Genomic DNA, 25,114 nt, shown 5'->3' on the forward strand with positions numbered 1-25,114 from the left:
GAGAAAGAGAGCAAGCAGGTTGGGGAGTGGTGCTTTGAAATAATTCACTGAGCGATAAGATAAGATTTGTTGAGTGAACGCGTATCTCAGCTGGGTGCCTGTCAAGAGCAGAGCTTCGATGGGGGAGGAGTTCGTTTGGCTGCCCGGCGGTTGCTGGTTTGGAGGGGACGGGACCTGTGACGCAAGACCGACGGCGGATCCCGATCTCTTGGCACCTAGCAGGGTTAGGGTTGCTTCACTTGTGACATTCAACAACTTGTTCCCTGAGGGACTATTGTTCTTGATGGGATTATCAGCGGTTATTTGACCAGTTCTATGCCATTGTATGTGTCTTGTAGCCAGGTATATATCTAAAACATCCTTATACAAATATCCACTCCTCGAAATATCTCAAGATATTCCCTGTTCCTTCCTAAGCAGAGCAATGATGTCCTCCCTCCTCAATGACATCAACAAGATGTGCTCTTGTCTTTCCTCTTCTTCCTCATTTCCAAGCAATTGCATGTTTGCCATAAGCCGAAAGACCCTCATCGGCCCTGCATAACCTCATGGCTTCCCAACGTCGTGATGAGAAGCAATGGTGTGATATCATGATGCCCCTACCCAAGCAGCTTGAGGGACTCCTTCCACTCCTTCTGCACGTCCAGGGACCTCTCCTTCTCGATGGAACCCGTAACCAACCCCTCAACCTCCTTGCCCAGCTCCGTCGTCTTGAACTCCACACCCTCAGCCGTGATCTTGCCCAGCTGAATGGCGCCCTTGACCGCCTTGGCTCTCGCGATCCGCTGTGACTCCAACCCCGTGTCTTCCGCATCGAGGTCCAACGTCGACAGGAACCATCGGATGATCGGGACAGCATCACTCCCAGCCGCGCCTGCCACGGCGGCAGCTTCCAGAATATCCTTGGCGCACTCGTACCAGTACGTCTTGCGGATGACGTCGAACTCGGGTCGGGTGATGTACGGCTTCGCGGTGAATACCTGGGCAGGCTTAAACTTGGGATCGATCGACTCGATGGCAGTGATGACTTCCTTCAGAGTTGAGAGGGGATCCTTGCTCATATTGGCCCGGTTGTATCCCTTCGACAGAGTCTCCAGCGCTTTCCACTTGGTCACAGTCTTCAGATCCAGTCCACGACTGCCCTTGGACGTGGAAGCAGGTGTGTCGACGTCCATAGCGTCGCCGTCCTTGTCCTCCTCCTCGACATCCAGGTAAGGCGCGACGATGGTCTTGATGTCGGGAAGCATGTCACCGAATCCATCCCAAGCAGCAGCAACGCGCCGGAGGCACTCGAAGGCGTGGGGGCGATAGACATCATTGTTGCGCTTGGCCTCCCGAATGGCAACCTTCTTGTAGGCAGCCACCAACTTGTCATCCTTCTCCAGTAGCTCCTTGCTGAGCTCAACAAACTTCGGGAACGGCTCGAGAAGCTTCTCCTTTCCAGGGAAGGTCTTGAGAATGAGAGCCTTATCGTAGACCGGCCAGAGGGTCTTGACGTGCTCAACATTGACGTGGTGCGTGATGGTCTTGGCACCCGCCACGGACTCGGCAGCATCAGCCACCGTAAGGGCACCTCCATGCTTGAGTGCCCACTGAGCAGTGGACAAGGTCTTCTCCGCGAGAGAGACAATCTCTTTGAGGTACTTGGTCACGCTCAGATGCGTGCCAGCGTGCGTGTCCCACACCTCCTTGAACGCCTTTTGCGTGTACTCATCTGTGTCATGTTTGCCGAGAAAGCTGAAAGGGACGAGCAAAGTCTCCAGCGCGTTGAAGTGATCAGGTGAGATCTTGGAAAGGGCCAACACAACATCGGCAACCTTTTGCCTGCGAGCGTCGGTGTCTGACTCTAGGTAAAGGTTGATGAACTTTTCGATGAAGCGCTGCTTGGCAGCGTCAGGGGCGACGCGGAGTAGGTAGGCGGTAGCGCGAGCGTAACCCTGGCTGACTTCGTCATTGCGATCCAGAGTGTGTTTCTCCATCAAGTTCAAGAACGTCGGAGCATGCTTCTCGAAGTTGATGCCATGTTTGGTGGACAAGGTCCAGATCGCACGGCCACAACCAATCTTGGTTGGCATTCCTATCGCAGTCTTGATCGTCTCGGACAGTTTGGGCACCAGTTGGTCCATGACCTCTGCGTCGACATTGCGCAGGCAGTCCTCGATGGCCTCGCCAAGAGGGCCTTGCGAAACGGCATTGGCACGAAGCTTGTCAAGCTTGTCTCTGTTGGCTTCACCAACCCGCTGGTAGTAGTAATTGATGGCCTCCGGTTCAATCGTGCTCAAGAGACCAAGAAGATGAACCATCAAGGTGGGAATGTAGGGCTTGAGTGCGCTTCCGCCTCTCTTGCAAATCTTGACGACCGTGCTGACACAGAAGTACTTGACATCGTCGGCTGAGCTCTCGATGCCCTTGTCTGAGAGCAAGAATGGTAAGGCCTCGTTCATCATGCTCTTGGCTGTGGCAGAAGATCCAGAGTCTTCGAGCTGACGGACCAATGTTGTCGAGAGAGTCATGCAAAGCTTTCCAGCTGCGTTGCGAACAGTTGCCTTGACGTCATCCGCCACCTTGACGGCGGCTGCCCAGATGTCCTTGTAGTACTTCTCGTATTTGGGGAAAGGTCGACCAGAGATCAGTTCGGCAATGGCGGAACAGCTGGCCTCGCGAACACGCCACTCCCTACCCAGGATGCTCTTGAGGAGGTCGTTCATGATGTTGTCGAACTGGGTCTCCAGCACAACATTCGGATCCTTGATGAGGGCCTTCCAAATGTCGTTCATTGACCGTTGCACATTGGTGTTTGGGTCGAAGCGGTAGCGATACAGCTTCGGGTAGAGTTTGGGATCCACTTCCGAGCTCGAGAGGATGTTGCTGAGGCCAAATCTACCAAAGGCTGATCTGGTCGACCAGGTGGCCGCGTTGGTGGCCAAGGACATGAACTTGTAGACCAGGCTGGGATCTCCAACCTCGTTGGCGAGACTGACAATGTCCTTGTAGGACGTGATAGACTTGCCATCCCCAGTCGGCAAGGCGCCAGCATCAAACAGCTCCGTCTCCTCCTCCACCTTGATCTGAGGTCCAGATCCAGTGAACGAGGCGACCAAATCCTTGGTCAGGTCGCTCTTCAACCCGGCGTCGCCCTTCTCGTACACCAAGGCCAGACCCCGCGATGCCGTCTCCTGAACCAGCTCGTCCCTCGCGCTGAGCAGGCGCATGAACGCAACCTGGCACAGCCGCAAGCGCGACTGCACCTCCTCCAGGTGCGAACACCGCTGGATCAGGCAAAAGAGCCAGATCCCCGACGCCTTCAGCAGCGACGGCTTGGTTGTCTTGCAGTCCGCAAGCAACTTCTCCAAGACCGCCACCAGCTGAGCGGCGCGCCTCGGAGCCCAGTACTCACGGCCGGCAGACTCGACGTCGACCGTGAGCTGGACCACCTCGGCGTCCCAGCGCGCGACTGCAGCCGCGATTGCCTCGCCCACCGCGAAGTGGACCTCCACCTGCTTCAGCTCGTACAGTGCGTACAGCTGCGCGAGCATCTTCTCCAGGGTCTCATCCCAGCTTCCGTCTGACGGGAGAGACAAAGCCAGTCTGCCCAGGGCAGCAATGGCCTTCTCGTTGCCTTTCTTTGCGTGGACAACGAGGGGGTCGACAAAAGATTGGATCAGGCTACCCTGATCCTTCTCTCCAAGCCCAGCAGTCCAAAGCTGGGACCAGGCTTCGAACAACGTCTCCTGCGTCGAGACGACGGATGCGGCTGACGCCACCTCCTCCAACGTCGGGAAGACGGAGGCGATCTTGGCTGCGCGGTCTGCAGCGCCGGTCTTGGAGTAGTACACCAGCCGCGAAGCCAGGTGTGCCAATGCGAGGAACGCGCCCTCCACTGCGTTCAACTCCGCCCCCACAGCCGTCTTCAAGTTCTTGGTGATGTCAATCAGGCTGGCTGTGACATCGTCAAGTTCTTTGGCGGGGTGTGACGGGTGGGCAGCGAGAATGCCCAGAGCCTTTGCCCCGAGGGCACGCAACTCCTTTTTTTTGGACTTGATGAGAGGCAGTAGCTCTCTCGAGCGCGGAGCGAGAAATGCCAAGATCACCTTGGATGAAAACGAGGCGAGGTCGACAAATGAACGAGCACAGGGCTCGATGATCTTCGGGGCGTCATCTCTTAGCATGCCCTCGAAGGCGGCAGTCAGCAAGTCAGTGAATAGCAGCGCGTCGTCGCGCGTGAATTGGACGTGATAATTCCGGATAGCTTGGCGGGTTTCCAGGTCGGACTGGACCAGGGCTTCTAATCTCTGCTGCCACCCGGCGTCGAAAACAAAGCTATCCGCCAGGGCGGTCAAGAAGAAGATCTTCTTGCAGTAATCGACGGCAGTGGGGAAAGCCTGGATCATGTCGCCGGGGTAGTTCCGAAATAGCGGATGGGCATCGATATCCATGCCACTCTCTTCCGTGGACTTGCGCGTGGCTCGCCCTGCCTTAAAAAACACGTCCACCATCGCCGGCCATTCCTATGATGAGTATGTTAGTACAACGAGATCTTACTTAGCACGAGTAAACAGATTCAGACAAAAGGAAATGTTCCACTTACGGGTAGGTCTTTCGACTTGTCCTCGTCATCATTCACGTGATATGTCCACGGATCAAGGCCCTTGTATCCCTCTTCCACGACATCATTTCTCTCGTCCAGTCGGCCCGCAACAGCAATAATGTTGATCCACCGTGCTGTGACGTCCGAGAAAGGCAGACAGTTGTTGGCCCATTTAGCAACAGCGTGCCTAGTGCTGCGTACTACGTTTTCGTCTGTCTCATTGCCGAGCAGCATGTACGAGATCAGGATCGACTGGAGCTCGAGTTCCACCCTAAAGTCGTTGTGTGGAGGCTTGAACAAGGTCGATACGCTGGACAGCGCCGAGTCAATGTTCACCACCACGTCCGGGGTTGGGTCCTCGGAGAGTGACTGGAACAGCCAAGCAGCAAGGCCCGAACGGCGGTGGTCGTCCATTTTTGTACCCTTCGCCAGGATACCAATCGTCTCGTACGCTCGTGAGCGCAGAACACTGTCGTCGAGTGACTGCTGGTGAGGTCTGGGCCAGCCTTGGGAGTGGATGAACTGTCTGAGCATGTCAATCAGGTTCACCCCGATGCTGTTGAAATCCGTCTTGCTTGGACCAATTCGGGCTACCCAGTTGATGAACTCAAAGAGGGCTCGGTGTAGTTTGGTTTGCTCCAAACCGGAAGATTTTGGACCCGTGGGACGTTGGTCAATGTCCATGAAGGTGGGATCTTGGCTCTCAACCTTCTTTTCGAGATCCACATTCCGCTTGAACACTGCAAGAACCTCATTCGTGAAGGTGGTTGCAATCTCTGACTTGCTGAGCATCCCCAGGATCCGGATCCGATAGGGGGGTTGTAGTTTGGAGTGAGCGTCGTAGAGCTTGCTCACAAGAGTCTTGTCCTCCAAGGAGACAGAAGTTCTCTTCAGCAGATCCTCTCCGATTCCAGAGATGCGGTAATCCGTGCTGGAGGCTGCATAGAGAGCGGGAATAAAGCGCTCGAGGTCGGTGAAAGCACCACTGGCCAGAAAGTTGGCAGCAAGAATGCGCGTCTCGGGCAAGTTCAAACCTCCAGCAGACGGGTTCCAGGTGTCCTTTTTACCTGCAAGTGTCAGAAAGCTGATGTCTGCTTCTGTTAGGCCGGGTGCCGGCTTGTCAGCCGAGGCATTGGCGGGTAACAACAGGAGCTTGCCGAGCCATTCAGCAACGTATTTGGCGTCTTCGGGGTGGGACAACCCCATGGCCTCTCGAAAGGTAGCATCTTCTTTGCTTCCTCTTGAAGGAATCTTGATGGTAGGGAGCATACGCAGAACGACGTTGAACAGCTGACTGAGCGAAGCCGAAGACCCAGTTCTAATGTTTTTCAGCGCCTTGGGCACGAGCTGCTGTTGCTCATAACGTTCAAGCCTGCCAACACTGTGTTGGATGTAGATCAAGTCAAAGTGCTTGATCAGGGGAGAATCAGTCTCCTTGAACTGATCCAGTAGAGAAGCAACTGGGAGCACGATTCTATAAAGTTGTCAGTTCCGATTCTTTGCCAGAATAGTGAGAAGGGTAGAAGGAGACGCGAGCCATGAAGGGTAGACGTCAGTGGCTATCAAGTCATGTTGGGTTGACAAGCCCCAGCAGCCACTAGCCTGCTTGTGAGCTGCCTCGTTTCTCCACTCAAGCAAAGGACCACCTCTGCTCAAGTTGAGGACCTCTTCTCTGCTCAAACAAGGTGTAGAGGTGCAGAAAAAGGAGGCCAGGGAGTATGACTTACGTTGGAGATTGGATAAGCTTGTTGATGTTTCCGCATACCGAGATGACCTTGTTGCGGACCCGAATATGTGGGCTTCCGGCTTTGAGAAGGATTGGGCAGAGATAAACATTGATTCTCTCCTGAAGCTTCTTCTCGTTGGAAGAGGCGCTCAGAAGCGTCCACTCTGCTCCATCGAGCAAAGAGATGTCTTTCTTTTCTTCCTCGGCAGAGGAAGCCATCTTGCGAGAGGGTTATGGGATAAGAACCAGTGGCTGGCCTTGATCAGAATAGGCCTATACGAAGTCGTTAGATCCCATCTCGGGTGGTTCCATAGTCATCTAGCGGGTCGGACAGGCAAACCTTGGACAACTCTGTGCCTCTTTTCGAGTGGAAGAGGTCTCTCTGGGAACCTCGCGGCGGTCTACCACTGAAGCGGGTCGAGAAAACGATGCAATAAATCGATGAAACGATAGAGCAGATGAATTCGAGTCGACTGAAGGCTTCGAATGGCAGATGGTGATGATGGAAGCGTGGTGCCCCGATGGTGATGGGTAGCCTCGCGAGAAAGAAACTCGAAAAAGGAGGAGATAAGTAAGGTAGGTAGGATTGTATCCGGAGTATTAGGCAGATAGCCAAAACACGCGGAGTTGTTCTTCAGATGTGGGCGGGAGCAAGTTGAGATGACAGTTTGGTTTCTGCTCCTCGAGTGCTATCCAAGCAGACAGCCTAACAAAGCAGGCCCAGTTGGAACTCTGATAGATGCAAAAGTATTGTCAATGGGTAGCAATAGGGGTCGTCCGAGGCTCTCTCTCCGTTTGTCCTAAGGCTTCTCGACGAGATATAGAGTCCCAGAGGTGTTTGACGAGGACTACTCAAGCCAAAGAATAGGCCCACTGCTACAGTCAAAGCAATATCGGAACTGAGCACCCAAGGACCGTCACCGGAATGGCCGTGTCTCCTCCAAGAACACGCTGAAGAACTGCTCCAACTCGATGTTAGACGGTCACAATATTCAGGAGGTAGGAGGTCAGGGGCCCACGGGAATTGGAGGCAAAGATACCAAGACCAGACACTCCTCAGCTACCGGTTACCGGAACCGTTAGTTCCCCTGAGATGTGGAAATGAAGGGCCCCAACACTTCGAGCTGCTCAAACGTCAAAGCAGCCACAAAATTGCGATGGGAAACTCTTCTTGAGGCTAGATACCTATAGGAGGTTCAGCCCCTCGATAGGCCGCCAACGCAGTACGACTCGTGGTCGCAACAGCTTCCTAGGGTATAGAAGAGAAGGGGATGCTGGTATTCCTTTTCGAATAGCTTGGCGATGAACCGGGTATCTTAACAGAAAACGAAGAGACGTGCCTCTAATAAACCAGACGCCGTTAGAAAGACAGCTGCTGGGCAGAAAAGGAGCGCTGAGGAGACGGGATGTTGGTGTCCCCAAGTTAAGCCGGCGCTTGTCCAAGAGTCAAACCCAAGGAAGAGGCACAAGAGAATGGAACGAGAGTAGTCCAATGTCTAAACTGGATCAGCTTCCAGGTATATAACAAAGAGGACGTCGTCGCAAGCCCAGTTGCCTGTGTAGGGGGGAGGCGACGTTGTCGAAGGGTTGATGTTTCCTATGTTCCCTTCAGGCTTCTTGAGGTCTACGACAGCACCTCCCAAACACAAGTGCCAGGTGCTGTGGAGGGGCACAAGAGCCCACAATGAAATGACTAAGCAGATAAGAACAGATGAACCGTTGTTCTGTTTGCTTCTTTGCCCAACGTCCAAGGTATGTTACTGGCAAGCAAATGCATCTGCGCTATGGAATTGAGATTGCCCAAAATGCCTCCATAAATAAACCCGCATTTGAACGTAGCTGCTTTTGAAGTAGTCATTCCCCGTGTAGCATTGAGGTACTGGAGGGCTCAAGCACAAGGAGATCCTGTCAGCCTCAAATGCGTCAGCCACATGGGCGGGGTTGGGAGTATCTGGGCTCATGTACCATGCTTGGCAAACGGCTCTCGGCGCTGTGACCAATTCTGTCTTGGTCACCGAGGTGAAGGGGCCCCACTCGCGAATAACCTCACTTCGTTGCGGCTTCGATCTTGTAGATCAACGCGATTGAAATTGGATTCTCTGAAACAGTGTGGTTAATATTTCACCTAAGCAGTCAATGATAGTTCGTCTTAGGCCTGAAAGCTTGCTCCTCGAGACTATGTCCTGGCCTGCCTTTGCTTAGAAGCAACTCCTATGACAGACAGATTATACGCCCAATGACTACTTCTACACGATTCCACCCGCTTCCTGTCCTATAGAGGCAACGAACTTCGATATAGACGTCTCGGACACCCTGTCCATGTCGTCACGAAACAACAGTGCGCCGATACCATGATGCGTCCAAACCCCATCACCCTTATGCTGAATGTACCGAAGAGGAACCCGATCAACCAGGATATATCGAGCCGCATACTGAGATCCCGCCAGCGCTCCCCTCTCCCGACATACAGGCAAAAGACGGTAAGAAGCCTTCTAGGGAGATCCAATATGCCATGGGGGGCTGTTATACCACCAACTCTGAATATCCCAGCTTCTTGTTTCCTACCACTTCTGAAGAGCGATGATGTCGAAGCCGGCAGTCCAAAGGCGGCACATCAATGTCTGGGCATAATCCTCGAAATAAGGCGGGACATGCCTGGGTGATGCCGGCACAGACTGTCTGCCGTGGTCTCTTTGCCCTGTTCCGGGTCAGTCAGAACAAAAACTTTGCCGGCGTGGGTTATGCTGTGGGAAAATGGGAAGATGGCATGGCTGATACTCAAATCACAGCAGTGGAGCTATTGGATCGACCCATCGATGTGCCCATGGTGTGGTGCGACGCACGGCAGCTTGTTTACAGAGCAAGATCGATCGTGTCTCGAGCAAATCTGGTTCACAATTCCACAGCAGCCAGCCTGTCTCTACAAGACCTTGGATACCGACCTGCCGGGTAAGTCACTCTTCCCTCTCCGTCCTTCAGAAGGCAAGTACTAGCCACGACGGCGATCTCAACAACGTGTCCCCACGATACGCCCCAGAGGAGATATTTATCTTTCCTGCTGACCAGGCCGGTGGTGCTTCACAGTAGCCATCGGAGTCATCAGCTGTTGAGAGATAGGCGTTTACGCCATCTTCTCGTGTTCTTTGAGCAAACTCAGACGACCATGTTTCAGTTACGCCTTCGTTCAGCCACGCCGAAGGTTACCACAACACGCCCCAGAGTAGGCCGAGCCCAAAGGTTCCATCGATAGGTGCCGTATGGGGCTCGAAAATAGATCAGATGCCCAGCATGAAGCTGAAAGTCCCAAGGCGCCTTCACAACTTGTTCTGGCCGGCCACGGTTGACCTGGAGTCCTGTCCCGCCCGAAATACCAAGTAGAGCCGGCAGGCAAGATCCCCAGCAGACAAGACCCACGGCAAACAACACCGCAAAGCAAGAAAACTGCATACCATTGGGGAGACGGCCGGACCGAACGATCCAGATCGAACCAAGAACGGGTGGCGTCCTGGAATCACGGAGAGGAGATCAGCCTGAACAAGCCCCCTCGTATACAGCAAGATCAAACCGGTTCAGTTGGCAGCACTTCCTGAAGAGAGGTGGGTATACACAGGGAGCACAGCAAACTGGAAGCTTTGGAAGCTGGTCCTCTGCATGACTTACATCTGCATGACTTACCGCTGACCCAACACTGACATAACCTAGGGACAGAGAAAACAGGCTCTCGGCAATCCAAAATCTACTAACACAATGCCCATAGATTTCGCCAGCCAGTTCATGGTGCCATGTCGATCCCTTTTGAGTCCGTACCGCCGTCGAGCACGTCACGACAAACACTATTCACGGTACTCTCCTCGTGGACCAAGGACCGCTTCGCCACCCGTTCGCGAGACGATCTCGCGGGGAAAGCTAGGCAAGATACCAGAGGTTCACATCATGCTGAGCAGGTCTAATCTTGACGTTGAGACTCGGCGTTGTTGCTCCAAACGATTTGGTCCTCAAGGTTTGGCCAGCCTGGTTCTCCGTAGTCAGTTACGCTTATGTTAGTTCGAGACCGCTGGGACGTTTAACATTGTGCCTCGTGAGGAAAGCATGGCGTATACAAGTACTGCATGCTGGCTCCAGAAATATCCGGTCCGGGGTCAGGAATAAGGTTGGAGCTGTCTTCCTGGTTATGGTCTCGGCGAACTGTCGAGGTCTCTGGTAGGGCAGGTTAGTAAGGATCATCGTACTGAGGGTGTAATTGTCTTGATAAACTGTAGTTTTCGAAAGACTTTGAGCAAGTAATCATCTAGAGAATGACTGATTCGTTTAGGTATTGCTCTGGTTGCTCTTTGCCCCATATATTACTATGGACCTGCTCCAAGTCCTGCTCTGCACATTGCTCCTGGTGGGGAATAGGAGCAAGCAGAGCGTATGTACCAGTGAAACTAATAATACTAGTTCAAATACCATAGACAGACGTCAGACGTATGTGGTCAGCAAAGAGCAGCACAGGTTGGATAATATAACTGCGATCTGTCTTGTGAAACAAATGCCTTCAAGGGGTTGCAAACTTATGCGGTAAGAGTGCACCATAGAACCTTAACTCCTCAACATGGAGGCGTGCCATGGATCTCACGCCTGTGTATCAAGACATCAACCATTTATAAGTCGGGCACACCAGCTAAAACTAGAACGACAGCATGATATCTAATCCAGAGGATGAGTCACGCAAAAGATGGAGACAATCCCACATGTTGAGGCTGGTATTGAACAAACACCTCAAGGTGGTCCGCTATGAAGCCCCCGGGATCAACTCGAGAGGTGGCTGTGAAGCCATATCCCCACCGACTTGCCAAGAGCTGAAGATAGTGGAGAACATCTGCCGAAGAGGCTTGACGGCTGCCGGTGATCCCGGCGATGGCGCACAGAAGAGGCCAACTACGGAGTTGATAGCAGAGCCAAGTACCAAAATTGATCTTGGGTCGGGAGTCAGGCCGTTGGAAATGCCATGGGGTGACAGTCTGTGATCTAGGGGCACACAACCATGGATGACAACACCACCTCAGGAGAGCTTGTCCAGATGTCCAGAGATAGACAGCCCAGTAACCGGGACATGACTCTTCCCAGAGGCGCTGCTCACATGCAGGCGCAAGGCTTGCGTAAACGGGCGGGGGCACGGCTCCTCGATGCGACCTCGGGCTTGCTGTGGAAGCCGAGCACTGGGCGATGGACGGCAAACCTATTGACGGGTCTTGATTCGTTGATCCAGCAATGCAGGTGATCGCAAAGGGGGCGTTTTCTGTCTTGCAGGTTTGTCACCCGCCAGGGCTTAACCCGACGAGGAAAGGTATGGGATAGTATATACATACAACTCGTCAGACCAGACACTCGGGCCCAGTATCGTCGTCAGAGTCGAGCCCCGAGTCTACGGATGTCTCGTGATGAGGTGTTTCTGGGACGGGGGGCGAGGGCCAGTGATGGTTGGGTGACGTTGACAAAGAAAACCGAGCTTTGTGCGCAAAAAAGGGCTTGTGGGCTGGCGGGCTGGCTGACGAGAGAGAGCTCTCGGGCTTTTGCAGGGAGGCCCCCTAAAAATGGAAGAATTCCACGGCTTCCAGTCCGTGCGGTCCCGGAAGCGCATCCCTGTCGAGAAGGCGGACCACCGGATCGACAAGAAGGACGATATGTATGAGAGCTGTTACGTACCTGCATACAGCTCAAGGTCGGTAGATGACCCAGCTGGCTGTAGGAAGGAGTGAACTGCTGAGACGCCTCTTCTGCCACATGTGTTCCTTGTGACGGCGGCTGCCACTGTCTTCTTTTTATGGCCGCCTAGGGCTGCGGCGCAGAGACCAGATGCGCGCTACTGAGATCTGGGGAAGGTTGCAGCGCCGACGATCGCCTTCAGTGGTGGGCAGAAGTGGCAGGCAGCGTGGAAATTCCCGTTTGGAAAAAAAAAAAAAACACAGCAGGCGGGGCCAGTCAGGGTTTCAGGGCAGTCCTTGTCCTTCTGCTGTCATCAACAAGACGAGCCATGGAAGCTGATCCTTGTCGAGCGTACAAGAAGCTGGGAAACTTCACAATGTTACACTTGTGCCTCTTTGAAACCCAACCCTCGCACCGCGTCTAGAATTCCTAACTTGTCCCCATATGTTTCGATCATCAACGGAAGCTCTTGGTATATGGGCTGCGCTGGGCAAACCGTTTGGGCTGGCGATACCTTAGTCACACGCCCCCCGGCGGGCTGGCGGGCTGCATGCAAACATCCTCGCATCTTGGGGGCATCGTCGTGGTTGTTGGGGAATGTAGGTAGGCTTGCGGTAGTGTAGGGGGTGGTTCCGTCACCGGTGTTTGCCTGCCCACTCAGTTTTAGCTATGGGCAAAGCGAGTCAACTTTAGTCTTCGTTCCATCGGATGCTGTTGCTAGGTGCTGCCCGCCCCAGTGAAGTCTGTCTTGGAATACGGGGTGGGTGTTATCTGCCGAGGGGCGGGGTGGCTTGTTGAGAGTTTTCACCGTCAAGACGCTATCTTTACGGAGACAATGAATTGTTTGTTGAGGAAGCATCCATTTGATATCGATGAGGCAGAGAGAGGCCGACGGAGGTGCGGGTTAGTGGTGGTGATGGCTGTTCGGCAGGGGAGTGGCTGGCAGGGCAAGCGGGAACTGACGCGGGCATTGCGCCTGGTGTGGGTGCTTCGTCGGTGCTTGGGTGGTGCTTGGGTCGGCCGTTTTTGGCTTTTCCCCACCAGTCCACTGAAATTCTCTCTCTTCAAGCTCCTCAAGCCCTCCACTCTGGCGTTTCCCAGTTTTTTTGCTTTCCTTTTGCTTCGCACACGGTCCACATCTTCTGGCTTTCCTTCTTCTTACTTTACGCTCTGCTTCGCCGCCGCGTGTGATTGCTTCTTACCCTTTTCCTTCTCCTTGCTCTCGGTCCCGCTATCAGAAACAGTAACGACACACTCCGTCGAAACATATTTCGCTGCTTTTGTTGGCTTTGCCCTTTTTGTTATCAGTCACCGTACAGTACGATCCTAGCTCTGCCCTCTCCCTTCCCTTGCCTCCCGAACGCTGTCACGTCCGATATCGACTCAATACGACTTACGCCGTCCTCCTTGACTGCTTCACTGCGAGTTAAGAGCCTTGTTCAATTCTCCTTGTTGCCTGGTGCCGCTCCTCGAGTAAGTTGTGACTTTTTTTTCATTCTTGGCGTTGGTGTTCTTTTTGCATGCGCGGGCCTTCCCTCTTTTTTTGGTGACTCTTGCGTGGACTGGACGGGACAATGGACTGGAATTGCGTGGATGGGCGATGTGTGTGTGAATTGGACATGGACTGGAAGATGGGAGAAGATGGACGCCGAACCGTCGATATCCCTTATTTAACCTCGACTACCCCTCGATTGCCCCTCTTGACGTCGCCGCGCCTTCGACCCCCACTCCCGCCGACGATGACTTTTTGAACCACTCCCGACACCGCGAGCCGTAAACATCCTCCCGAGCCTGGAAACTCCATGCCCTTCGCCCTTCTCCGTTGTGTGATTGACCGGTCCAATTTTATGGTCTATCCCAATGGAAGCATGCGTGCGTCTCCCCACATAGGTTGTGGCGGGGTATTGTAGAAGGAAAGGGTTCGGCGCACCGCTCGCTTGCTTTGTCTAGTCTGGTTCAGTCGATTGTCATGATGCTCTATGCCCCACGTTCAGTTATGGCCCATACTATGTATGGCCTGCCAATTGGGAGTTGGAGCGTTGTGGACGGCTGCGAAATTCAAGACTACAGGCTGGTAGGGTGGTGTCAGCCATGGGTCCCATACGCGCCACCTTGGAAAAAGCCGGAGAAGTTAGATTTCCGAGTTCACTGTCTGGATGGTGTTTGACTCAGTCTAGTGCTGGAACTCTGTCCTGGTCTGCGGCGGTCGATTGGGGATCTGTTTGCTGGGGAGCGCAGCAGTTAAAGCTTTCGGGCTCCCGCGCAAGCTTCAGCAAGACTGTAAACTGCGTTATACGTATTGATGGCTAACAGAACAACAAGGTTTTTATCTTTCGGAGTCTTTCCGGTAGTCTCAATTCTCGACTTTCTGTCCTGGCGTGAGGAGTCTTCGCAAACATTTCATAGGTATGCTGACTATTCCCTTGTGCTTGTTATTTCTCCCTTTTATGCTTGTGGTGGTTTGGGCTTGGTAAAGATACGCTGTGGATCTCGTTTGCTGTCTTCTGGTACGCGCTGTGGTTCTGCGTGATCTTCTTTGGTATGGTTTTCAGGGGTCCGCTGGACAAGTGAAAGGTGTTTAGGAACGCTTGGTTTGGGGATTTGGTGTGGGCAAACTCGGGCGAAATTCATCTGCTTCATGATTCTTCGATGTCTACCACCGCCATAAATCATCTTGGAGGGAAAAGGCAATACCGGCCAGCACGGAGCACTCCCCCGCGACGGCTGCTATTCGACAACTGCTACCTTCTCACCCGGCTTCCCGATCGTGTCTATCGCTTCCTCTCGCACTGCCATCTCGTTATGTGGAGGTTGGACTCGGTGTTGAGGCAGCTTCGGTGTGACGGTTTAGTGTTGGGACGAGGTCAGCAAAATATCATGTTTGCAATCAGCGGCATGCCAATAGGGGCCCCAACCTACTGTTTAGTGGTTGCATGGACTGGGTGGTTTTCCATGACCAGGAAACAGAGAGTTGGTGTCAAGTTGTCCGGTTTTGCGGTGGACGAAGAGTTTTGAATCCGGCGAGGCTTCGATCAACTTACGAATCAACACCATCTCAGCGCTGAGAGCTTCATGCTACCCTTTCACTGCCAACGAAATCAGCATCGGTGGATTTCAAGACGTCCTACAATTCGTTTCGACATGTTGACTCCGGATGCTTGGTTACCAGCCTCATAGCTATACTCTCATATGCCCGAGGATCGCTTCTCCCCGGTCGTTTGATCCTGGTTCTGGTAACGCTCTCTCACGTTGGCCTCCGGCACCATCTGCTATGGTCGAGAAACAAAAGCCTGTCTTCTGTCGCACTCGCCGAGCTTTGGTATGCTTACGCTCGATGGTTCATTCGGCTACTCGCAACCTGCCTCCGTGAATCACCTATTCCAGGAACTTGGACTTCTCACCTCGACCACATTCTAGTTGCTTTTGGCTCTGGTTCTCGGTCTAGTTGCCCTCGCTCTAGTTGTGGCTAGTGGTGGTCGCTCATATCACTAGTTACAGCCACTATTCGGTTTTGGTGTCCAGTCTTGACCCGCATAGTGCTGGCACTATGCGTTGCACGAGCGAATCTCTTACCGCGGCTTTGCGATCTCCAAAGTCTGGGAAAGTGCACCCGGCATTGGGCCTCTCTTCTTCTGATGCGGTGCTGAATTTGGGACAACCCTGGCTCTCGGAGGGATTCAAGATCTAATTTCGGCATCTGTCAGCGTCGAAGATCTGGTTTTCCGAATAGCTCAAGCCAGACCTCGTCTTATGGCGAATGGTCAGGGAGCTGTGACGGCGAGGAATGGGCTGAGGTTATGACGGGCTGCACAAGATGCGTACCTCGGAGCTTGAGCTGGGAGGGAGCTGGAGCCATATGGTGGTTTAGCTAGGACCAGCAACTGTTTCCAGGGAACGCGGTAGTAGGGGCAGTCGATATATGGAATACCTGGAACGAGAGCGAGAGGGGTTATTGCTGAGCTGTGCGAGAATAGCTTCCTGAAGCACCAAGACTTGGGGAGCTGTTCTTCAATGCTTTTGCTGTACGGCTATAACCTTGGTGTGGCTAGCTGAAGTCAAGGAAGGTGTCCTTCAGGGGTAAGATCTTTCGCGGCTCACCGGCAACCGTTTCATGGTCCGCACATCATCGCCGTCGCTCTCGTCGCCTTCGTCGGTCTCGTCCACTTGCCCAATGTCGTCACAAATCTGACAGTCGTCATCATCGTCACCGTTGTCACTGTCGTTGGCATCGAGACAAGCATCGCACGCCACTCTTCAGGTCGTCTCTTCGCCGTCTTCGCGGTGTGGACGTTTCTCGCCGTTTCGGTGGTTTCCGCGGTGCTGGTGGTCTCACTGTACTTGGTGGTCTCGGTGGTGTTATGGTCATCCACGAGTCCTCGTGGTCTTGCTTCTTGTGGCCTCACCCTTCGTGGTTCTGGCACTAGTGGTTCTGGCACTTGGCTATGGCTCTCACGCTTCTGGCTCTCGTGGATCTGGCTCTCCTGGTCTTGGTTGTTATGGCCTGGAGTCTGGTCGAGCCTGTTCTGGTCTTGGTCCTTGCTGAAGGCGTTGCTGTGGCCGTTTGTGGAGCTGCTTTGTGTTGGTGGTACTCGCGGTGCTCTCGTGGTCGTCGTGGTGGTCTTTGAGTTCATCGTCGGACCGAGTCTCATGGTGCCGGTTCTCTTGGTTGAGGCTATTATGCTGGCACCTCTCATGCGACCCTTGTGGTGGTGATGATGCACCACGCTGCCGTCGTCGCTACTGCTACAGCCTCTGTGGCTGTTGTTCGGCATCGTCGTCACAGTAACAACTGCCTCAAGGCAGCCTGGACGTCAAATTTCCTCGGTAGGACTTCATCTCCGATTTGGATCAAGGTCAGGGGTACACATCACCGCCACGGTCGTCGTCCTCTAGTTATGCCTCTAGGACTACACCATCGTCGGCTACAAGTCATACTCTTTCCTCCATGGCCTTCTGAGTCCTCCTAGCAAGGAGTCTCTTCGTCGCTCTCGATCTCCTCACTGCTAGACACCATGGGTCAGGCTGATCATCTTGTCTTCGATTTCTTGGAGCCCATCTGCCTTACTCATGTCTGTCCATTGTATTGCTGGATTTTCGAGTCTGTTCCAGCCTAGCCGATGTCGTCAGCTGCCCTAGAGATATCCGCCCATTCCTCTTTCAGTCTCGCTTCTTACTATCAGCGTTCCTGCGGGAGCTGCCCGGCTACGACCTCCGGTCCCTCTCTGCTCTGTCCGAGAACCTGTACAGGTCCTTGATGGATACTTGTTGGCTTCGGTTTCGGCTTCTGGTGGGTTCGGGATGCTTCGCATGGACACAGAAGGGCGCGACAAAGCGAGACAAACTCTCTGTTGGCTGGGCACTCAGGAGACTGTCTAGAGAGTTTTTGGGCATACTGTCCAGGGGGTAGATGGACGTGGTGGTGGTTGACGTTGAGCGGACACACCTTTGGAGGATCAAGGCTATCATGAAGGCATCAGCGTAGCACCACAGCTTGTATATGGGAGGGGTGTAACATCTTGGGAGGCACGGCCAAAGGCATATGCTAACATAAGGCTCAACAGGGTTGTCTGATCATCTTCAGGGTCTTTCGTACCTTCAGCGGCTTTTCTAATCTTCCTTCGACTACAGTCCTAGGTAGGTCAACGCTCTCCTGGCTTCGTATTGCCAGTTCTCCGGTCCCTCTACGTCACCTCCCTCGCCTGGACTACCCGCCTAGCAAGCGGTCACAGTCCGTAACCTTCGACCACACCGTGTTCTGCCAGTAGCCACCCCCAGACCTGACCACACCGCCCACCTCTCACCTTCTGCCCTTATTCATCTTGTTTATTCTTTCGTTCTTTCCTCCCAGCCTGCCTTTTCCTCGTCCGAGATTGGCTACTGGTGTGAGGGCCCACCTGCTTTATGCTTTGAATCTTCCGTCCTTAAATATCCCCCTTCGCTTCAACCTTTCTCTCAAACTTCCCTCTCTTACCGACCTCTCTCACCAACCTCGCTCGCCCTGTTTTCTTCTGCTCTTTTCTCCCCCAGCTGGGCCTCAAATCATCTAACACTTCGCGTGTTTGCAACAGGAATCGCTTCGACTCACAACCACTTTAGTAAGTCTATTTGTTTTGTTTTCGTACCTCACTGTCATCCACCCCGGTGAGCCGCAATAGGTTTGCCTGCCCACACTTCTTTCACGACTTCCTCTCCCATTCTCAGGTGTCCTACTCGTTTTTCTTTGGTTCATCATCAGGTGTCAGACAGGACCTCGAATCTTTGGCAAGTTAGTCGCGGACTGGAGTGGTGGTTTGTTTACTCATCTCACCCCCATCATATTACACCACAGCAAATATTCCCACATTTACGACGCTGAGTTGCCATTTTGTGCTCATTCAACGAGGACTTATCTCGCGAACTAGTGGTTCTGGCGAGACTTTGGCTCTTAACCTTGAACGCTCTCATTCTATTCACTTTCACTCCAACTTCGCTCTCGGTTTGAGTTTTTTTCTCACTGGAACGTGGAGTCGACACGTGACAGGAGTTCCACTTTGTTTTTTCTTGCTCCTAAACCTCTCGCTTTTACCTACCGCCTAACAGCCAGTCTTGCCTTCGCCTTTCTCGTCTCTACCCGTTTGCTAACGATCTTTGGATGCAGCCTTCGCCTACAATCAAAATGGCCGACTACCCTGCCGCTGGTGTTACCGGTGCGCCCGGCAACGGGCCCAACGTCAACGGCTCTGGTGACCCTGGGTTCGCGTCTCCCTCCCAGATGCCCGCCCCCAGCGAGGCGGCGAAGACTCTGTGGTAGGTTACCTCTCTTCGATCTCGCGGACGTAACTAACTTGCTGGCCAGGATGGGTGAGATGGAGCCCTGGATGGATGAAAACTTCATCAAGAATGTTTTTAGCAACACCTCGGCCGAGAATGTCCAGGTGAAGGTCATTCGTGACCGCAACTCTGGGTAAGTTGCAATGTCCTTTGTGTGTGATTTTACTGTGTGCTAACTGTCTTAGCAATGCTGGCTACTGCTTTGTGGAGTTCTCGACCCCTGAGGCTGCCCAGAAGGCCCTCGCCTTGAATGGCACTCCCGTTCCCAACAGCCAACGGGTTTTTAAGCTCAACTGGGCTAGTGGTGGTGGCTTGGTCGATCGTCGGTATGTTGACATCTCTCCATCTCACGTTTAACCATGCTGACACAACTTAGTGATGACCGCGGACCTGAGTACTCTATTTTCGTCGGTGACCTTGGCCCTGAGGTCAACGAGTTCGTCTTGGTTTCTCTTTTCCAGAGCCGCTTCCCCTCTTGCAAGTCCGCCAAGATCATGACCGACGCCATGACCGGCCAGTCGCGCGGTTACGGCTTCGTTCGCTTCAGCGACGAGAGCGACCAGCAGCGTGCCTTGGTCGAGATGCAGGGTGTTTACTGTGGCAACCGTCCCATGCGCATCTCTACTGCCACCCCCAAGACTCGGTATGTAACATGTTCTCTTCTCCAGTCTTTCCAGTCTCTAACTGACTTGTAGCAGCTCTAACCAGTACGGTCATGCCCAGGGTGGCAACCAGATGATGCCCCCTGTCCCCGGCGCCCAGGCCCCTATGTGGGGTGGTGTCCCTCCCTACGGCTACGCCCAACCCGCTGCCCCTTTTAATCCTATGCAGCCCATGAATCAGTTCACCGACCCGAACAACACCACCGTCTTCGTCGGTGGTCTCTCCGGCTACGTCACTGAAGACGAGCTTCGCTCGTTCTTCCAAGGCTTTGGTGAAATCACCTACGTCAAGATCCCTCCTGGAAAGGGCTGCGGTTTTGTCCAATTCGTCCATCGCCACGCCGCGGAGATGGCAATTAATCAGATGCAAGGTTACCCGATCGGTAATTCTCGCGTCCGCCTCTCTTGGGGCCGTTCTCAGAACAACTCTGGTGTAGGCACTCCTTATCGCCCTGCCCCGCCCCCTCCTCACTATCTTGCTGCCGCTGGCATGCCTCCCCACGCCGGTCCTGGTGGCGCTTACGGCGGACCTGCTGGTCCCTACGGTGGCAACCCTCCCCAGGGTCCTCCTCCCTCTGGTGGTCCCATGCAGGTATGTCTTATGGCTGTCTGAACAATATCCTTCCATTTGAGTCTTTGCTAACACTTTTGACAGTAACTTTTCTCTGAATCCGCTTACTCAGTCCTTCATCGCGTGGCGTTTTGGGTGGCGTACGGGAGACGAAAAGCACAAAGAAGGTTGATATTCTGCAAGTTGATCGCAATTCTTCTTCACGCCTCCACTTCGGTTGATCTGTTCGGCATTGCTCGGCGTTCTGGTCTCTACTGTCGTTTGCTTTGCTTTGATCGCGTTTCTGGGCATGCTTATGACACATGGGGCGCGTGAGCGGAAGGGAAATGAAATGGAAATGGCTTCTTTCGAGTCTGTTTTCTCTTTTCGTTCTGAGTTGTCTCTTTTCTGTTTTTCTTTTACTCTCTTTCTGCGAAGTCTTTCAGCGGCTATCCAGCAGTTTAGCCCAAGGTGGAAGGGGGGAAGGGCGGTATTTCTTCAGAACTCTCTTTGGAGATTTATCATCTTCATTAGGATTTCATTCTAGGGTGATATTCCCCCACCACAGCCTCTTTGTTTTTTCTTTCAACTCATGGATATGGGAAAAAGATGGACTGGTATACTCTTTTACTGGTTTTCTTTCTTTGCTCTTTTCTGCGAGGGGAACTGGAGAGAAAAAAGTTGAGGGGGGACTTGGGTCGATTGATTTGGGGCATCTTTGTCCTTGACTGGCTGCTTATGGATTCCGTTTTATTAGCAAGAGAGACTCTGATAACTTTTTGTTTTTTCTGCAATTGACATTCGGTCATAAGCTGCTTTTGATATTTTGCTTGCGTGTTTTGTGAGTGCTTTTGCTTGATGCTTGTGTGCACGTGCCTTTGCGTTGTGTCTTAGGATGTTTGCGTCCTTTGCGGAGGGTTGGATATCGTCTCGAGAGCATAGCGTGACGGTGTTGGGCGTCTAATGGGATGTCTTGGATTGGGGGAGCTGGAGTCTTGGAGTGATGGTGTTTTGGTTGATTGCTAGGCCAGGGGGCATTGGCGCCTGTGTTGGAACGACTTTGAAGACTTTGGATAGGGGTGAAGAGCTTTGAAGAGTTTGGCTGTGACGGGTTGCTCTTCAGCCCTTTGACCCACCGATGACCTCTCAACAAGTTTGGACGAAAGATGATGAACAATCATGGACGAAAACCTCGGTGATGAACAGCTTTCGACGAAACCTCATGACGCCTTACGTCTCTCTTTTGGCTTATAATGAAACATGAGCAACACGGAAAAACAGAAGGAACACAACAAAACAACAGCAGAACAAAGGTGGATTTAAGCCGGGAGCAGAGAGAGCGTACCAACAAGCAGCAACAACCCGACGTTATTCTGGAAGCAACCGTGCCAAGGAGTGGTCGACAACCTGGAATATAAGCACGTTGACGATAGGAGTCACCGGGTATCTTGGCAGCAAGTTTGAGCGTGGAGGGTTCAAGATTCGTCTGATCTCGTCGCGGCTTTTCTTGTCAGGATACCCCCCCATCAGACGACTGGCGTTGTTGGGCTTGCATACTCCCTACCTGTACCCCGTTTGCTGGTAGCATCCTGGTGGATCGTGGTGCCTGGGAGCCTTTTGGTGATGGCTTCAGCTTCGTTGGTTGATTGGCCTGTTTGGTCTCTTCATGCGGCTATGTTTGTTTTTAGCAAAGGTACTTTGGATTGCTGGGTGGCTGGATCGGCTTGGTGTTGGTGTTGGTGGTTGTCTGCTAGGGCTGTCATTGATACCACGACCGGAGTGGCTTGGTGGAATTGTGATCAACTTGTGGAAGGATTTAGAGTAGATGCACAATAGAAAATATAGAAAGCTCTCTTGCGTGTTTTGACAGATCAGCATGGATTGGATGGTGTTGCTTGGCTCTGAGACGGGACTGGGACGGGACTGCCGGTCTGGCTGTGTGTCACTGTTGGCATTCCTGGGTTTGATGAGTAACTGGGCCTAATGGCTTTGCTTACCGGACCTGATATAGCAACCTTCATTCACGTTGGTGACCGGTAAAGGTAACCGGATGGCAGGGGCAAGAGGGTAGTTCGGGTACACACCAGAAACACGTGGTCGGTTGTCATGAAGAATATTTGACGGCCATGCTGGGGTCCTAGCTGACTCAAAACGTTGAGGCTATGTGATGACTGACCCAGCTAGGTACCTCTTATTGCATCGACATGGAGGGCAAGCTGACACGCCTTGGATAGACCCCAACTGGAGTCGTCCTGTGTCTGTGAAGGACGAAGTCGCTGGGTTGGAGTACATAAGGTATGGAAGAAACACCTTGTTGCTGATATGCCGCACCATACGATGATCAAGCAGTTGGATACTCGCATTTGCTTGTGTTCTTTCATGTGCTAGCATGTGGACAGGTAGCCCGGGGGCTGTATCCGTGTTATAAGCAGCCATGAACGCCATTGGCATCCATTCCTTTTCGTACCTCCGGCGGTTAGTATAAGACTTGGAAGTCCCATACACTTGAGGTCGGCGAGATGAAACAACTCTGCGTCACTGTTAGCTTTAGACTGACTGGTTACAGGGAGTCTGGCCTGGGTGAACAGAGGCAAAATGAAAAGACGGGAAAGCAAAGAGGCAAATGAAAACGGCGTGCAACGAAGGCAGAGGCTGTAGGCAACAGGTACGACAATAATGTGATTACGTGTCGGTACATGGTGCAATCAGACAGGCTTCACGGGTGAGTTGCTACCTGGTATCTAGATAGCCTACGTGGAGAGAATTGTTGGCCTAATAAGAGCGTGGGAAAGAGAATTGGTGCATGCAATGGTCGTGCCTTTGACAATCAAGGTTGACAAGGTGTTTATAAGTGAGATTCAAGCTATCAACATACTCTAACCCCAGACTCTGCATCAAAACCAAGCCGTTTAGAGGAGAGGTAAAAGTCGTAACAAGGTCTCCATTGGGGAACCAGGAAAGGGACCATTAAAGAGTTGCAAGACTCCCCCAAAACCATCTAACATCAACCCACCGACAGCGTGTCATGGGCAGCAGAAGGTGAAAATGCCATCGTATTCTGCGACACTGCCGCCATATTGTCACCTCCGAAGGCAACTCAACCGACGGTTGGCGACGGCGACAAACAAGTCGACGACCGGGTCATGTGGCACCAAAAGGACATCTTACTCAAGGGTGGGCCGGGCTAGGACAACCTGTTGAAGAGTGCAGTTGACGGCTGCGCGGGTGTAATGGGCGCCGAGTGTGTCACCGCGCATAGGCCGTGTTATCGTGGGCGTCCTGATGCATCGAGTTTCGGAAGATCTCATTGTCCCGCCTGAAGATATCCAAAAATTGCTGGCTTGTCTGAGATCTTCGTGGTACTGAACATGGGGCTTTGGAGCCATCGGGGCACTCGCGGAGAAAATCAGATTTCCAACGCCGCCTGGGCAGACCACGCCTGCGAGGCTCTCAGACCCGTAGGCAACCAAGACGCTAACATGTGGGAAGAATACTGGCTGCTGTCCCCAACACAAGCCCGGGGCTTGATGGCTGAATGACGCTCGGACAGGCATGGCCCGTTGATCATGGCCTGCTTCTTTTTATATTCAGGCGCATCCGGCCTGTCCTCGGGGCGCACAGGTGTGACACCACCAGGCGCAATGCCCGCCCCCCAACACCTGCCGCTGTTTTGCTTGAGCCGAAAGTGCTTTACCCCTTTGGGTCTTTTGGATTAGGCTGTACCGGTTCTCGTATTGTTGTCATGTATGCCGTTAAATTGGGAGGGGGCAAGCAAAGGATGACTGACGACATTTGCTCGAGGAGGACCTGGGAATGAACCATGCGATCAGCTGTGTACGAAGAATGATAACAGAGCACAAGTGACAAAATGACATACGGGAGCCCTCATCAAAATCGGACCATTCACGATTCAAGCCTCCGGCAAGCGAAGGATACACACTGTCTTGCAACCAAGTCACTTCCCGTCTCCGCAACTCCATATCCCTAATGGGATATTTGCTGTGAGTGAGCCGACATCCACAGATGTCCATCAGAGGCTGTAAAGGCGACTTCCGCATATGTTGAAGTGTCATGTTCAGGAGCCATGACGACCAGTCTCGAAATATTGACAGTGACGGAACTAAGAGCCAACAGGACGACGAATATGGCGATATTGGAAGTTTCCTCGGCCCCGCAGCTCGGATCGAGATCCCTACGACAGGTGTTCACACCCACGTTACCGGAATATCTTTGCGGTGGTTCGTGAGACCGATCGGTTGGCTGGCATGGTGCGATGGTCCCAGGTTGTTTGCATGTTGAGTAGCCAATAGCACGACAATCTTGAAAGAGTCGTCAAGCGAAGCATGTGCTCAATGTTGATAACACACCGGAAGTGGCTTTTTTGACCAGGATGTCCAGCCTCAAGTCACCGAGACATGGCTCATGGGAAGCTTCTCAGTGGGCATGGCGAGCTTTGTGAGGCGCTAACTGTAAAGCATGTGCATCTCCTACACTTCTGCGGTTTCGAGAAACCCGGGACTCACTGCTCACGACTCCCATCAATCCACCTGCCCAAGGCCCTCTCAACGGCTCTTACACCACCGTTTGCGACAGCTATCAATCAATCCACCCGCCCAGGGCCCTCCTGACTGCCCTCCCAACTGGAAGCTGTGAGCAAAGGTGGCGCTATTGATGATGTGTGGAAGAGAAGGTAGGGAATGATGGTGGCTCAGACTGCAAGATGAAGAAGATTAAGACAGTGAGCCTGTGCCCACGCCTCAGAAGAGGCACCGTGATGCTCTGAAAAGGCTGGTGGTGCTTTGGCGGGTAGGTCTCCTGGGAGATGGGCCAAGTGGTTGGCTAAGAATGTATATGTAGTCCCTTTCGTTTGACCACGGTGCCTTTCTCCCCCATCGTATGCTTATGGGCGGACCTGGGTCGGATCGCACACCAGGAAAGGACAGATGGATAGCAACTTGTCCAGATATGGAACGCCGGAGGATGATGTCCAGAGCAAGGTCATTTGGCCTGTAGAGTGGCTGGGCTCATAGGTTGCTAGCGGGAAGCAACGTTGGTTTTTCCCTGCTGCTTTTGCCTGTATATCAAACAGG

General features: G+C 53.0%; 3 protein-coding genes across 3 annotated transcripts; 1 reads left to right on the plus strand and 2 right to left on the minus strand.

Moving 5' to 3' along the window:
* Positions 1–599: 599 nt before the first annotated feature.
* On the minus strand, positions 600–6,533 carry PODANS_1_5910 (uncharacterized protein; the record flags this gene model as incomplete). Its single annotated transcript, XM_001912767.1, has 3 exons — positions 600–4,508; positions 4,568–6,062; positions 6,316–6,533. 3 exons carry the CDS (start codon positions 6,531–6,533, stop codon positions 600–602), a joined length of 5,622 nt encoding a protein of 1,873 aa, XP_001912802.1.
* A 9,578-nt stretch (positions 6,534–16,111) lies between these two features.
* PODANS_1_5915 (uncharacterized protein) lies at positions 16,112–16,774 on the minus strand (the record flags this gene model as incomplete). Its single annotated transcript, XM_001912768.1, has 1 exon — positions 16,112–16,774. One exon carries the CDS (start codon positions 16,772–16,774, stop codon positions 16,112–16,114), a length of 663 nt encoding a protein of 220 aa, XP_001912803.1.
* Positions 16,775–18,657: 1,883 nt separating this feature from the next.
* On the plus strand, positions 18,658–20,132 carry PODANS_1_5920 (uncharacterized protein; the record flags this gene model as incomplete). The annotated part of the gene is made up of 6 exons (XM_001912769.1): positions 18,658–18,788; positions 18,838–18,945; positions 18,998–19,138; positions 19,189–19,459; positions 19,548–20,066; positions 20,130–20,132. 6 exons carry the CDS (start codon positions 18,658–18,660, stop codon positions 20,130–20,132), a joined length of 1,173 nt encoding a protein of 390 aa, XP_001912804.1.
* Between the last annotated feature and the right edge of the window lie 4,982 nt (positions 20,133–25,114).

This window comes from Podospora anserina, chromosome 1 (genome assembly GCF_000226545.1).
Source record: "Podospora anserina S mat+ genomic DNA chromosome 1, supercontig 1".
Lineage (NCBI taxonomy): Eukaryota > Fungi > Ascomycota > Sordariomycetes > Sordariales > Podosporaceae > Podospora > Podospora anserina.